At 33.5% G+C, this 15,932-nt stretch overlaps 1 protein-coding gene across 1 annotated transcript in view; it reads left to right on the top strand.

Moving 5' to 3' along the window:
- LOC115209714 (neurogenic protein big brain-like) overlaps positions 1-15,588 on the top strand; it is a 221,606-nt gene extending 206,018 nt beyond the window's left edge. Inside the window, exon 3 of the mRNA XM_029778205.2 lies at positions 15,568-15,588. Coding sequence (XP_029634065.1) covers positions 15,568-15,571 — 4 coding nt within the window. The 3' untranslated portion in view covers positions 15,572-15,588. The remainder of the gene's footprint in view (positions 1-15,567) is intronic.
- Positions 15,589-15,932: the final 344 nt, after the last annotated feature.

The raw sequence follows: 15,932 nt of genomic DNA, 5'->3' as shown, positions 1-15,932 counted from the left end.
ATATGTCTAGAATTCACACGTTCGTGCAAGGTTTATCCTTTCTAGGCAAAATGCAAGTACACACCCTCGAGTTTATACAGATGAATGCACACACTTAAAAAACACACTAACACACACTTGCTTTAACAGAAGTTATAAAATTTATGAGAAGTGGGGAAATCGTGAGTATCAAGAAATTTAGGATGAAGCGGGCATAAAGCCAGAAAGTTTCAAAGAAGCAGGTTTCGAATCAGTTATAATAACAGTTGAACGACACGGTTCGGTTTAGAATAAGCGTCGGATTGTAGCGTTATTTTCCATCGCATTTCATCTTTTCCCCTCTACGTCTTACTAAATTACTATACAAAATAGACTTCGTCCTGAGGAGAAGAAACGGCAGCAGTTTAAGGGCAGATGTCTTGAAATATAAATTCTTCCACTACACCTATAAAGTGATGTATATATTTCAATTAACTGTGCTCCAGTAGTTCAACTTTTCAAAACTTGTCCCCGGAGGTGTGTTGTGTCTGTGACAAAATCTCTTTACAGGATATAAATAAGTGCAGTAGGCTGGTAATGTGCATCAGTGTAGGTAGTCGTAGTACTGTAAGATGATCAAGTGTTTCATTCGTTTGCAGTGAGCTACGCTTTACCAGACACAACTCTATTTCAATTCCCGGTTGGAGTTATTCCATTTTACATCTTACACTACATGCAGTTCACGGATGTCACAATTATACAATTGATTCTTCCCTCAAAATACACGACTCTGTACTTTGTCAAAAGCTATTCTCTTTCGTCTCTGCACCTTTTGAATTAAACTTTTGTCGAATTTGACATTTTCTTTTTACATTATTTCGATAAGTGTTCTCAACTCTAAATCACCTCTCTCATAATAAATTTTCATGTTTATTATTAGCTGCTCGACTTACTTGAAATAGTAGGACGGAGTCCCTTAAATTACATAGTCTTAAAGAAATGAAACACACATTAGATAATATAAGTTTATCGAGGATTATGCTTGAAAATACTTTTTATCCTAAATTTTCTGGATTGGTGCTGTCCAGAAGGGTTAAACAACTACAGCAAAAACAAAGACAAGAACAACACTTCTAACATATTTTTAAAATAAAGTAAAAAAGAAGCAAGATGCAACAAGAAAATGAGAGAATATGCAATGCAGTCTCGAAAAGTTCCAATTCCTATCGGCTTATCATTTTAGTTAAATTAACATTTCCCTTCAACAGAATCAACTGATAATCAGTATACGACTTGTTCTCTCCCGAGAGCTGAGTGAAGCATAATCCCCGAAACACATACATAAGCTCCTTATATAATTCTTGTTTTGATTAAATTCTACCCAGAAAGAAGAAAAAAGTATTACAATGTCTTGTTCTCTCCCAACAGGCTTGACGTGAAGATAAATGTTATAACAATGTCTCAACTGCTTACAATACAAATTCTAATTGTATCTGACTCTATCCTTCTTCTCTCTTTTCCTGTCCTCATTCAGTTTTGATTAGTTATTTTCAATTTGAAGTGTTGAACAAACTTTTTTTAAATACGATATCTACTCTCAGTTTAACCATGTGTTTAGCATATTTCAACCACCTCAATACTCGTCATTGACATTATTTTCTTTAGCTGGGTCAGTTGAAACATTATAGAAGGAATTGGTTTGGTAAAAGCATAAGTTCGTTGGATTAAATACTGCTCTTTGAGGATTTCGTTTTGCTCTTCAACAGTCTGATTGAAAGTCTCACAAGGATTCAAGCTGCTTCCGATTTTTATAGGACTAAGGAATTAATTAACAATCATATACTAGGGTCGATTCGCCAACTGTATAAACTTGTGGCGGAAACAAAATCAAGAAATTGTAGAAACACACACACACACACACGTCACAAAAGCTTATGTTGTCTTCTGTGATTTCCAGCCTAGAAGATATTAATGGTCTTATTCACTTTACTTCGATAATTAGGCATCATGTTGTTAGAATAAGCAGCAGAAGTACTGTTCAAGTGACGGATGTTTCTTTAGCTTTGCATCTGTAATTTACATTTTACATAGAAACAGAAGCTTCAGTGTAGCAGTTGTGTTGTTAAATACTTCAACAATACCCAACTATAATTTTGGGTATTGTTTTTCTTGCTATAATATATTTACCAGAACTCTCTCTTGCTCTTCGCTATCGTTGATGAATCCAATACAGCTAGAGTTTAACAAATGATAAATTCGAAACTAATTATTTGGAAAATGACTCTTATTATGAAAAGGTTAAAATGAACTTGTATAAATTATTGGATTTAAATAAAATATCCATATAAACATTATCGTCATCATCGTTGTCGTTGTCTTCATAGTTAGCAGTAGCTTCTGTCTTTCAGATGGAAAAATGCATATCTGACAAAAATCAACCAAACGAAGTCGACTGTGAGATATTTAATCCTCCGCTATATTCTAATCTGCAATTATTACCATTTTATCCCGACATCTCCATCATCATCGTCGTCATCATCGTCATCGTCATCATCATCATCATCACCATTCTTCGCTATTTTCATATTTAAGTTTGGTTATTTTATATAAGTTTAATCGAAAATATCTTTCAGAATTTCATTAAATCCTCTTCACTGTAAATCGATTTTTAGGTAAAAAAAAAAAATGAGATAAATATAATATAATAAATATATAAAAAGAAATAACATCTGAATAAATAAATAAATAAACCAACGATATAAATTATTTCTCTTCAGCAGCCTAAATTTAGTTACTAAAGTGTTCTTTAGTAAAAATGTCAAATCAATTTTTCCTCTGCATTCCTGCAGTTAGTTTATCATGATTAGATAGAATAAAAAAAAAAAAATGCAATGAAAAATAAATACAACCAAACAAACACAGGAAAGACGTAGTAGAAAAATAAATAGGATATACAGAGAGAAAAAAGAAAGTAAATTAAATAAAGCGTTCATTGAAACATATTTCTGGAATATCATATGTAAGAATAAGTAAGGGTATAGAGCTGGCATATACAGCAGAATTCATGATTAAAATGTCTTGCGGTATTTCGTCTCGAGCTTGTAGCTTTTAGTTCTTGGTTCAAATAACGATATGACGAGACTGCTAGAGGTAAATTGAATAAATACTTTTCGATGATGTTGGTGGTCCTTTTTTTGCTTACTCGCGAAGTTGGCAAGCTGGCAGAATCGTTAGCGTGTGGAAGGCGGCGAGCTGGCAGAAACATTAGCACGCCGGGCGAAATGCTTAGCAGTATTTCGTCTGTCGCTACGTTCTGAGTTCAAATTCCGCCGAGGTCGACTTTGCCTTTCATCCTTTCGGGGTCGATTAAATAAGTACCAGTTAAGCACTGGGGCCGATATAATCGACTTAATCCGTTTGTCTGTCCTTCTTTGTCCCCTCTGTGTTTAGCCCCTTGTGGGTAGTAAAGAAATAGGTATTTCGTCTGCCGCTACGTTCTGAGTTCAAATTCCGCCGAGGTCGACTTTGCCTTTCATCCATTTGGGGTCGATTAAATAAGTACCAGTTTCACACAGGGTCGATGTAATCGACTTAATTCGTTTGTCTGTCCTTATTTGTCCCCTCTATGTTTAGCCCCCTGTGGGCAATAAAGAAATAAGAATCGTTAGCGTGTGGAAGAAAATGCTTAGCTCATTTGTTTTGGCTCTCAGACGTTCTCAGACGATTTTTGCCTCTCGTCCTCTCGGGATTGAGAAAATAAGTGCTAGTTGTGTACTGGTGTCGATGTAATCAACTTCTTCCTTAAAAAATAATGAAACAAAACAAAAACAAAAACCTTGCTAGCATTGTGCAAAAATTAGCAAGTTATTGTGTAGACGCTGGAAAAACCTGGTCTAGCACAGCCACGATCGAAAATGTTTCAGATGAGACAATCCTGTAGCTTATTCAGTGTATTTCTTTTACAATCAGTAGGGAAGGTAGTGTCTATAATCATTCACAGGGTCTCTGATACTGGTGGGAGACAGGAAGGAAAGTATGTTCAATTAGAAGACACGGCCCGGTGATGGTGTTATACCAGGTAATGGATTAAGACTGTTATCCGTGTAGGCTTGGGACACGACGTTCTTACATTTCCCACCCGCGTAGGTATTGTTTATCGAAATCGGAAGATCAAAATGCAACACTGATCTCGGTAGTCTATCCAACGCTATAAAATCTCTGTCAAATCACTGTAGCAGTTCATAAGTAACATACTTTGTATGGTTGCTTCCTACAGTAGGTTTTTATTTTCAAAACTTGAGCAACTGGCTTCTTTAAAATGTTAATGTTTAAAATAAGAATCCTATTTAGTATCAAATTAAATAGCTATATACGTATGCATATGCCCGCCCGCGCGCACACACACATACACACACATATATATATATGCATATATGTATGCACATATACATATCTGCATATATGTATATATACTGAAAAGTTCCTAGCTTAAGGGTATCGGGAAAGGCCTGGTCGGAGACCCAATTTCCCGACTTCTTTTACAGCGCTTAGAAAAACTGAAGAACTGCAATAAGTAAATGAATGTGACAGGGGTATATGTTGAATAAGCCATAATTAACTGATCCTCCTGTATTTTCTTTTACCCAAAGCTAGAAACTTTTCAGCACCCTCTCGTAATAAATAAATGAATATATATATATATATATATATATATATATATATATATATATATATATATATACATACATATGTATGTGTGTATGTAAACATATACACACATTTATTTTTTATACTTATGTGTATGATAAAGGAGCAATGCAAGAAATACACACTAGTAACAAGTGTTCACAAAGGTCCTTTATTCAGATAATGTATTCTTCCATTTTTAAGACGGTACACTGCGACCTGAAATGAATAGGGCTGATATTTCGACCATGTCTAACTATCGCATAGACGCTTAGTCATTGCTGTATGTTTATTGTTGCTTTGTCCAGAAACAGTCATGACCCATCAGGCTTATGTTCAAAAGCATGGAAACTAGTTAAACTCTTTTCTTGGTATTAATATATATATGGAGAACTACATTATTCAATGTTTATTCTTTTTGTAAGATTTTAGATGAGAGTCATGGTAGCAAATTACGTCGCAGTTCATGTGAAAGTAAGATAATCGATTTGATTGTAGTATTTTTTTAAAATTCAGTATAAAGTTCAAATTATATGGCAGTAGCTCTGAAGGATGCGTAGGTGTTGATTTGCTAGAATCGTTAGAGCATCAGACAAAATATCTTGCATCGTTTGCTTAAGTTTTTTACGTTCTTAGTTCAAATCATTCTCCCTTCCATGTCACATATTGATGTTGATTTAGTCCACTGTCAATCTCTGCAAATAACCACGGTACAATAAAACCCAAATACACGCTCAACTGTGGGATTCTGACGGTGTGTAGTTTTGTATACTCTGCCGTCACATTAATATATATCTGTAACACCGCATACTACTGCCAATACAGTATACAGACATACATTCTCACATACATTTTTACACGTACACACAATCTTTCTTTCAATATTCCTTTCTCTCTAAAAGGGATTGCCCAGAGAAAAGGCAATGTAGAGCATGCATCATAATAGTTCAAAGGTGAACTGTCATCACAGACCACTTTTCTGTTTCGTTTGAAATACTTTCGCTTCTCTTATGCTATGATATCTCTCAAGATATATATATCAAAACTCTTGAGAAAGGCCACGCACACAGCTTCACTTACCCACACATAGATATATAATTTAATTAATTAAGTAATTAATTATACAAATTGAATTGTCAGTCATTCACTAGACAACTATGGCCTTTCCAATGATGTCGCCCGTGACTCATTTATATAAAGGCATCTGTATAAATATATTCGCTCACATAGAATTATCCGTATGTATGCTCAAGTGCATTGCCGATCTGTAATTTAATTGTTAAATGTCGAATATTGGTCACACATTTAATTCTGTAATAAACATCATTTAGTACGAAAATGCACACAGACTTATATATACATACGAATGTACATATGTGGGTATGCATGTATGTACACACGCACAGTCACGTACAAAAATATATACACATATGTATATATTGCCAAGATTAAGATATTTGAACCTTCGTAATATATTTGATTTTATGTATTCAGCTATGTTCCTTAAAAATGGATGAAAATAGCAACAGTGTATATATGCATGTATATATATGTATATATATATATATATATATATATATATATATATATATATATATGTGTGTGTGTGTGTGTGTGTGTGTATGTGTGTGTGTGTGTGCATATATATATACGATGGACTTCCCCGTCAAAAACGACATATGACGTTCAGCTTTTTGCCGAACGACTTGCTCAAATAACTTGTTTATCGTGATCAAATGTTTATGGTGCATATTAGCTCACTCTCTTAACGTTGCCTGAACAGGTGCACTGCGTGCCACGCGTCTAGGAATTGAAGTCACAATCGCTAGATCACGAGTGCAACACCCCAACCACTAGGCCATGCGCTCACACACATACACACACACACAATGTATATATGTGTATATTTATGCATATATATAATGTATGTACATGTGTGTTTGAATATATATATATATACATGTTTCTGGATAATTTCACTCGCAATGCTATAAATCCGGAGGGTTATAATGGAAAATAATCGTTATGGGAGCTATTCTGGTCTAGTTTTAAACCACGTGATTACAAAACGCACAGCTGATTTTCGGGCAAGTTTGCATAATACCTTTGAAACATTCAAATCAACCAGTCACCTGTGACTCAGTTTTTCACTCTATCTATTACTCTGTCCAACACCCATCGGTTTCTGGCTTATCTCTGAACACTGATCTCCCACTTCCTCAGGGAACAACAGCTCGTTTTGAACTGCCGCCTGCAATTTACCGAAACTGCAAACTTCTACACTGTTAGGCATCCACCAGACCTTACAATCTTTCGCTACCATGCATACATACACAACAAAACACAATACACACAGTCACAGTTCATAAGCCAGCATTCAAAGCATCACTTTCATATTCGTACCATACAAACCATACGCTATGTCTTCTCACATCCACGCACTCATACGCAACAAAGAGCATCACACACAAACATACACCCATTTTATTTCTTTTACTTGCAAAAGAGACATTTATAAGAATTCCACAATTCCGTGTTCTTCTACTGTAACTTCTTAAACTACTACGTCTACTGAGAAGTCATTATAGTAAGAACAATACCTGTCTGTTTTAATGTTGTGCTGCAATTAGAAACACGTGTTTGTGTGAAATATTAATGTCTGTATTTCTATTTCGCTGATATACATGACAACGTCTCTGTTTTCGAGTGTCTGTCCGATTCATCTATGCTATGCGATACTATATATGCGTGCATAAACGCACGTTATATAAACATATGTACTTGTGTGTGTGTGTGTGTGTGTATAAGAAATGAGGAAATAATGTCAAAAGGGAAAACGGCTTGTTAAAACACACCTAATGTATGACTTTCAGATCCGTATCAAATCAGTGTAGTTCTCCGCCTCTGATCTTATCTGAGTGTCGTCTGAACACGATTCAATACATTTACAATTGTCTTTATAAATCAGATTCATTGCTAGTCGTTGAATAATAAATATAGTGTCATTCTCTTGTTTGATGTATTTCTTACAAAAGTCAATGAAAGTCTGTGTTTGTGAGTGAACTGAAGCTATGAATTTTTATTTCGACTAGTTTCCCCAATCTTGTCTTCAACTTGTACGTTTTGATTTCGCTCATCTTCTCGTTTCATTCTCTATCCTCTTTCTTTCTTTCTTTCTTTCTTTCTTTCTTTCTTTCTTTCTTTCTTTCTTTCTTTCTTTCTTTCTTTCTTTCTTTCTTTCCCTTCTTTCTTTTTTCTTTCTTCTTTCTTTCTTCCCTCTTTCTTTCTTTCTTTCTTTCTTTCTTTCTTCTTTCTTTCTTTCTTTCTTTCTTTCTTTCTTTCTTTCTTTCTTTCTTTCTTTCTTTCTTTCTTTCTTTCTTTCTTTCTTTCTTTCTTTCTTTCTTTCTTTCTTTCTTTCTTTTCTTTCTTTCTTTCTTTCTTTCTTCTTTCTTTCTTCCTTCTTCCTTTCTTCCTTCCTTTCTACCCCCACCAAATCCCTTTAAATCCTTGACGTACTCTATTCTAACAACGAATTCAAATTTCGTTTGACATTTATAGTCTGTTATATAGAAAGCATTCCTGTTAGAAGAAACACAGAAATATAAATAAAAAAAAAAGAAGCAATCTCAAATGGAAATAGACAAAGTAAAGCACAGAAAACTTTTGAGATAAAACCCAGTTGCTTCAAGCATTGGTTACTGTTTGCCTTATTACGAATGTCTCTATGCGCGCGCGCATGTATGTATGTGTGTGTGTGTGAGAGAGAGAGGGAGAAAGAGAGAGCAAGCAGAATGGGAATCCGCGACGTTCATGCTTGGTTGGTATAACGGCTATAAGTATACCTCCGATCGGGGATACCTATTGTTCTACAGACATACATGTTCCATTTATATTACGGGATTTATGGTACGGGATTTAGCATTTTCTGGTGGATTGACGGATTCCGTAAAACGTCGGATAAAATTACAGGTGTAGGCTTCTTTTGTTGCGTCACTTTAATTTCTGAACTCAGATCTCACATCCTTCTGAGGTTAAGTACTCAGCCATATCAATCCACTGTAATTTGTGGTGAAGGCAAAAATCTGTATTTGCTGGAGATGTAGTTCAAGTTGGTGGATTCGAGTTCATTATACTGGGCTGCTTCTTCGATCGGACATGGAGCATGAGGAATGAAAAACAGAACAGACCGCAGGAAATATCAGTTTAAAATGAGCATAATTTCATAATCATTTGTAACACAGACACGAGGTCATATATTTTTGGAATGGAACTGTCCTTTATATCAACCCTACTACTTGAACTGTACTGTACTGAGACGAGAAGGATGTCGCAATATATATAAAGAAATGCATTTAATTGAGCGTCCAAGGTTCTCCTGCAATATTGGCCAATTCAGGCAGTTTAAAATATATATTGTCTGGCATTGGCACTAGGCCACAAAACAGCTTAAAATGTTGCTGAAGCATCGTATAACTTGTATATTGCTACTTCAATAGCTCTTTTCTTATTCTATCATTCTCTCCCTTTCTCTCTCTCTTTCTCTCCATTTCTCTCTCTCTTTCTCTTCCCCCCTCTCTCTCTGGGTTCATGACTATTTCACTGTTTGTTTCTCTACAGCTATCATTAACAAAAGTACATTAGTATAGGATGTATATGGTGTATGTCTGTCATTTTCGCGTTATATTTCTCAATTTAAATAGAAACTTCTTAAGCAGTACAATAAATAACGAAGGAGCTTCTACATACTAGAAACAATTAGTTAATTTCTCTTAAATTATATACAAATTCCTTAGCAAAGGGGCACATTGAATTATGTGGCCATCATCTAAAAAGGTGATTGAATGGCTATGGCGTGAATGCCTTTGTCATGTGGTTTTCTCAATAAACGTTAACAGACCAGTATTTTGTTACTTTGAAGTAGAATGTTCAACTCCGTCTGTTTCTATAGCCTGGAGAAGAATAGGCCACGTTATCTCTTCCTTTGTGACTCTCTCACCCTTCGGGTTATGCTACTTCCTCTGCCTAAGCCAATTTGGTGAACTCATCATAAGTCTTTCCTTCACTTCTACTGTCCCACCTTTTATAATATTCTAATTTTCTTCTCCTAAACTAGAATTTTGTTCTTTTTTTGACATCATTCGACATAGGTCTTCAATTTCAGTCTTCGATTTCATTCCACATCAGTCTTCAAGTGTTCACACTGAACAGAATTGCAGTAATTCCAATCTTAACATGCATTCAAGAGACTTTTATTATCTGAAGCAAAATGCGTCGCTATTTACCTACTGTTATAATGTTTTCTTTTACATAACCTGTACAATTCACAAAATCTATGATATTTTGAATATAGCTGGGTCGCGTTATTGACATCGAAATAACTTGCTAAAGATGATTATTTTGCCAAATCTTCCTCTCATAAATAAGAAATTCTCTTCAATATATTCTTACATATCAAATCTGGTACTCATACAAGCAGTCAAGCAAACAAATGGGGGGAAAACTATTGCGCTAACTCTTTCTGGGTGATTTGCTATATGGATGGTACTGGTGCATAATAATACATAAACTGCTGTCCCAATAATAGACAGCGAATACATCAAACCTTAGTAGATATTACACTTCATTTACACAAGAACGTATGTATATATATATATATATATATATATATATATATATATATATATATATATATATATATATATATATATATATATATGTGTGTGTGTGTGTATACTTTGTATTAACACACTAAATTAACCCACAAAATGTGCTATAAATACTCGAATATTAAGCACACAAAATAGACAAAAGAGTTATAATATTTATAGACGCAGCTCAAACACGTGAGCATTAAACATATCAAATGCAGTAGCGTGTGGTAAATATGTTACATATACGCACAAATATAGATGTAAAGAAATATTACACATGCAGGCACTTACGCACGCGCGCACAAACACACACACACACAAAGTACCGTCTTAGTAAGCCGGTATTTAAAAATGTTTTATGACCGAAAACTCGATCGATTTATAGGACATACATACATACATACATACGTACGTACGTATGTCTGTATAGGCGTATTCACATATATATATATATATATATATATATATATATATATATATATATGTGTGTGTGTGTGTGTGTATGTGTGTGTGTGTGTGTGTGTGTGTGAATACACCCGTGCTCCTAAGTGTGCGTGGGGGGAGTCTGGAAATAATCACAGATGCAACTACAGTAACACATGAAAAATTTTGTAAAAGCTATAAACATATTACACACACAAAACTACGCATACAATTACATTAACTCACCAAAGTATATAAATTGTTACAAATACATATATCAAGTTGATACATTCCTAAATACTTACAAACCTATGCAAACACACACCATATACCACACAATACCAAATTCTATAAAGAGATAACACATATTTTACAGACATATATGCGTACTTAAATGCATACACGGCCAACCACATTAAATAAAATATATATAAAAAAAAAAATAGCCCAAACGTATCAAAGAACTAGTTTGTAAAATAAAACCGTTTATTTTTCTTCCATTTTATTTCGTTTATTGCTAAGTAAGGTACATTTATTTTATTAGCTTGTCTGCTAGCAAGCAATGCAATACCCCTCAACTAAATCATATGAATAACTTCTTGTCAGTGTTTACAACATGTCTGAACAGACATACTACTGGAGCAGAAACGAATCAATAAAACTTTATAATTTATGAAAACATTTAACCCACCCGCACACACAATAAACAGAGAAAATTTTATTATATTATAGCTAAAAAAAAAAAAATAAATAAAATAAGATAAAAAAACAAAGAAAATATCGTTTTAAAAGCCTGATCAATCTATTGATCTGTTTTTGTATTGATTATGTATGTAATTAACTAATATTTTCTTACCTTCGACAGAAAGTAATCATTTAAAAAATTGCCCAGGATTAAATCTTATTACCACTAAATAACTATTCTGGTTCACTAGGTTGCTAGTTTTATCTGGTTTTAACGGATAGGATAGTAATCTCCATGAGATAGATTTGTTTTTCCGCCGGCGGGACTGGATTTTGTATTGCAAGCCATCGGACCAGTAGTTAATTTTATAGCCTTACAACCGATAACTTCTTGCTTCACGTTGAAAGCTACGGGTCTTCTCTTATCTTGTCAATAAATACATGTTAACGCCAATGCCATGATACAAACGAAGGATTGATTCGTTCGTTAATGTCTCTCTGCCTTAGCAACCCAACAATAATTCAAATAACAATTATGTAATGTATTAACGTGACGGTAGTTTCTCAGATGTATAGTGATAGTATTTACGAATCTAGGAAAACGTATCATATTGAACTATATTAACAGACGAAAAACAAACAAAATGTAGAAATATAATATATAAAATAATATAATTTAATATATAAAATAATTATAAATATAATATTATATAACATACATACATATATTTCTTTACTACCCACAAGGGGCTAAACACAGAGGGGACAAACAAGGACAGACAAAGGGATTAAGTCGATTACATCGACCCCAGTGCGTAACTGGTACTTAATTTATCGTCCCCGAAAGGATGAAAGGCAAAGTCGACCTCGGCGGAATTTGAACTCTGAACGTAACGACATACGAAATACGGCTACGAATTTCGCCCAGCAACAAGGATTTCTCTTTTTCTCAAATAGCTCTACCCTCCTGATCTTAGTATGTATAAAGAACTTTATATAAATAACATTTCTAAATAAGTATCAATTAGAAAATATAAATATCATGTAGGGTGTAATAATAACAACTTCTTAAGCCTATAATATAACCCTTAATTTTATAAAAAGATTAGTCGATAATAAAAATTTTGTTCCATAACTTAATTATTTCTTTAGGTGACATTAAACATCAGTCTTTTATGGATATTATCCTGACAAGTAAACATAATTTTTAGTCTAACATTTTGAATTGTTAAATTTTTTCTAAAAACATCTTCCCTATTGATGTTAATAAGCTAAATATACCTTACCATAGTTTTGGTATATAAACCATTTTACCTCTTTTCTATAATGTTCTACCAATGATTATCTATTTTATTTTGTTTTATTTTTAAAACTAGCTCTTATTTATTTATTTACACAATTACTCTAAGTATGAATTTCATACCCAGCTTATACAAAACTATGCTGGTATAATAATTATTAAAAAAAATATGCTTACACTAAAATTGTTAATATTTAATATATAATTTTAACATATTCTTTTACCTCAATTTTCCTTTATTAATACCAGTAAATACCATTTAATCAATAATTATAAATATATGTTAAGTTAGTATTTAAATATATCAATATTGAACTAGTTCTATATTTTCTGTCCCTCTATTGTGTACAATTTTGATATAGACTGAAAGTATTCATAAATATTCTTCTTAGTATTCATGGGCGCAGATAAAACAACATTCTGTTTGCAGTCTCTTAACTCACAAACAGCCCAGTTTACTTGGTTGTAAACATATACCAATGTATATTACTGACAATGAAAGATCTCATTCTTCGTGATACCTCGTTCTACTAGTAAAACATTATCAAAGATTAGAAATGGAATATATTATATGTCTGAATTAAAGGTAGGATGGCCATGGCTGGATTACGTTTGATGACACGTCAGTTGAGGTTAAGCAGCAACAACAACAACAGTAACTCATTACAATGAGATTGATTTCTTTACAATTAAGGACCGTTTCGCTCCTTTGCAGTGTTGTGTTCAAATTTACACATGAATATCGCTAGCAGATGTACGAGCTTTGTATGCATATATAATTGAAATTTTCAGATGATTCCCTCATGACTATTGGATTAGTGTGGAGTATTATTGATGGAATAACATTATTTGGGAAGTTGGTGTTAACAATATATAAAATGAAATTAAATCTTTTGATAAGAAGGGCAGGACAAAACGAAATTTTATGCGTTATGCATGCTGCGCCTCAGATGCATTTTTCATCTATGGCTGAAAGCAGTTCATTTATCCTAGGCTGTTAGTACATTTACGTCTAAATAAATAGGATGGTATACATTATAAGTATCTTAATATAATTAATATAGGCGCAGGAGTGGCTGTGTGGTAAGTAGTTTGTTTACCAACCCTATAGTTCCGAGTTCAGTCCCGCTGCGTGGCACCTTCGGCAAGTGTTTTGTACTATAGTCTCGGGCCGACCAAATCCTTGTGAGTGGATTTAGTAGACGGAAACTGAAAGAAGCCCGTCGTATGTATGTATGTATGTATGTATGCATATATATATATATATATATATATGTGTGTGTGTGTTTGCCACCCGCAACATCGCTTGACAACCAATGCTGGTGTGTTTATGTCCCCATAATTTAGCACTTCGGCAAAAGAGACCGATAGAATAAATACGAGGCTTGCAAAGAATAAGTCCTGGTGTTGATTTATTCAACTAAAGGTGGTACTCCAGCATGGCCGCAGTCAAATGACTGAAACAAATAACAGAATACATATAAATATCCTAATATAATTAAATACTTCCGGTACTCTTTTGAGTTAATAACAACTATTTCTAAAAAGGTGAAGAGAGAAAAAAAAAAGAGAAAAGAAAGCGTTGACCTTCAGTCTAGTCTTCAGTTAATGATATTTTAAAATCCTTTCTAATTAGCCACAGTTAATAAGTAAAAGAGGAACTAATACTAGAATATATTTAGTTGCATATGTGCGTAAATACAAAGTCTTCAATAGTGAAACAAAAAGAAAGAACATCATTAAATACACATTCACTTTTATCTAATCAACTACAGATGTTATGGCTCAAAACCTACTGATATTCAGTTTGAGTGAAAATGTATTTGCCTATAATTGCACGTTGGGTCATCACCGAAGTTTAGTATTTCATGCAGCATGTCTCTACGACTACATAAGTTTTGTTTGAAAATCCTGAGTTCAAAATATTGACGGATCTGTTTTAGACTTTTTCCTCGTTATAGGCATCAAATAATTATACCAACAATGTTCTGGCACGGAAAGGCGGCGAGCTTGCAGAATCGTTAGCAAGTCGGACAAAATTCTTAGCGGCATTTCGTCCGCCTCTACGTTCTAAGTTCAAATTCTGTGAGGTCGACTTTGCAGTTCATCGGTTTGGGTCGATAAAATAAGTACCAGTTGAACCCTATTGTCGATGTAATCGACTTAGCCCCTCTCCTGAAATTGCTAACATTGAGCCAAAATTTGAAACCAATATTCTGACATGGATTTAAGTAAAGGATATGGGAATACGTCGTTGGGTTACCACAAAATATTTTCTCTTCATGTAGCGTGTTAAGTAAGGTCAGGTCATCCTGCCACATCCTACTTTACCATATTAATTGCAATCTTCTCTAAATTATTGATTTCTAAGGGATATAATAGATTTAATTGATCTCCCACCACTTTTAGTGCTATTTACATTATTGATGACGTACAGATAAAAGTTAAAATTCGATCTCGATAGTACTTGAGCCATCAACTTAAAGAAATATAACCAAATAAACAAATGATTTTGACATTATGTACCACTCATCATTTCCCTAACATATTCGTTCCCTGTGGAATGGATTACAGTCGAAAAGTTGTTATAAGAAATAGAAGAATATTAATGGAACATGAAGGAATCGAACCTATGCCGCATGGTAAATTCTAAGTGAATTTAATATTTCTACTCGGTGTTCTAAAGTAGTTTGATAATTATATATAAAAATAAAAGAAATCCACCAAGACAAAGCCGAAAGCAATTGTAAGGAACTTAACTACAATCTACTTAAGTCTGTTTCAGGAAAAATATGAATATATGTTTTAATTTAGGTTTTGAATTAGAAATGTCATTAATTATGTTTCTTTGTTTTTTACTTTTAGGTAAGTACCTGATTTCAATAGTTTAATGGATGGTAATGGTGCGAAATATATAATATATTGAAGAGCTATTAAGGTATTTGACAACATTTCACTTTTCACTCAAAAGTTCTTCTTCAAAACACATTTGCTCACACTTGTAAAACGAAAATACACACACACACGCGCACACATGATTGTATATATATATATATATATATATATATATATATATATATATATATACATGTATTTATATGTATAAACTAAATATATAAATGTATGTATATATATATGCAAATATATAATAGTATGAATTTGAGTAAAAATATGAATCCATGTTTATTTTCTCTTACTCCGTTCTGTTGAAGAGCGTAGGCTCCAAACGT

This window comes from Octopus sinensis, linkage group LG3 (genome assembly GCF_006345805.1).
Source record: "Octopus sinensis linkage group LG3, ASM634580v1, whole genome shotgun sequence".
NCBI lineage: Eukaryota > Metazoa > Mollusca > Cephalopoda > Octopoda > Octopodidae > Octopus > Octopus sinensis.
Note: the sequence above shows the minus strand (reverse complement) of the source record. Positions and strands in the feature narration are given on the sequence as shown.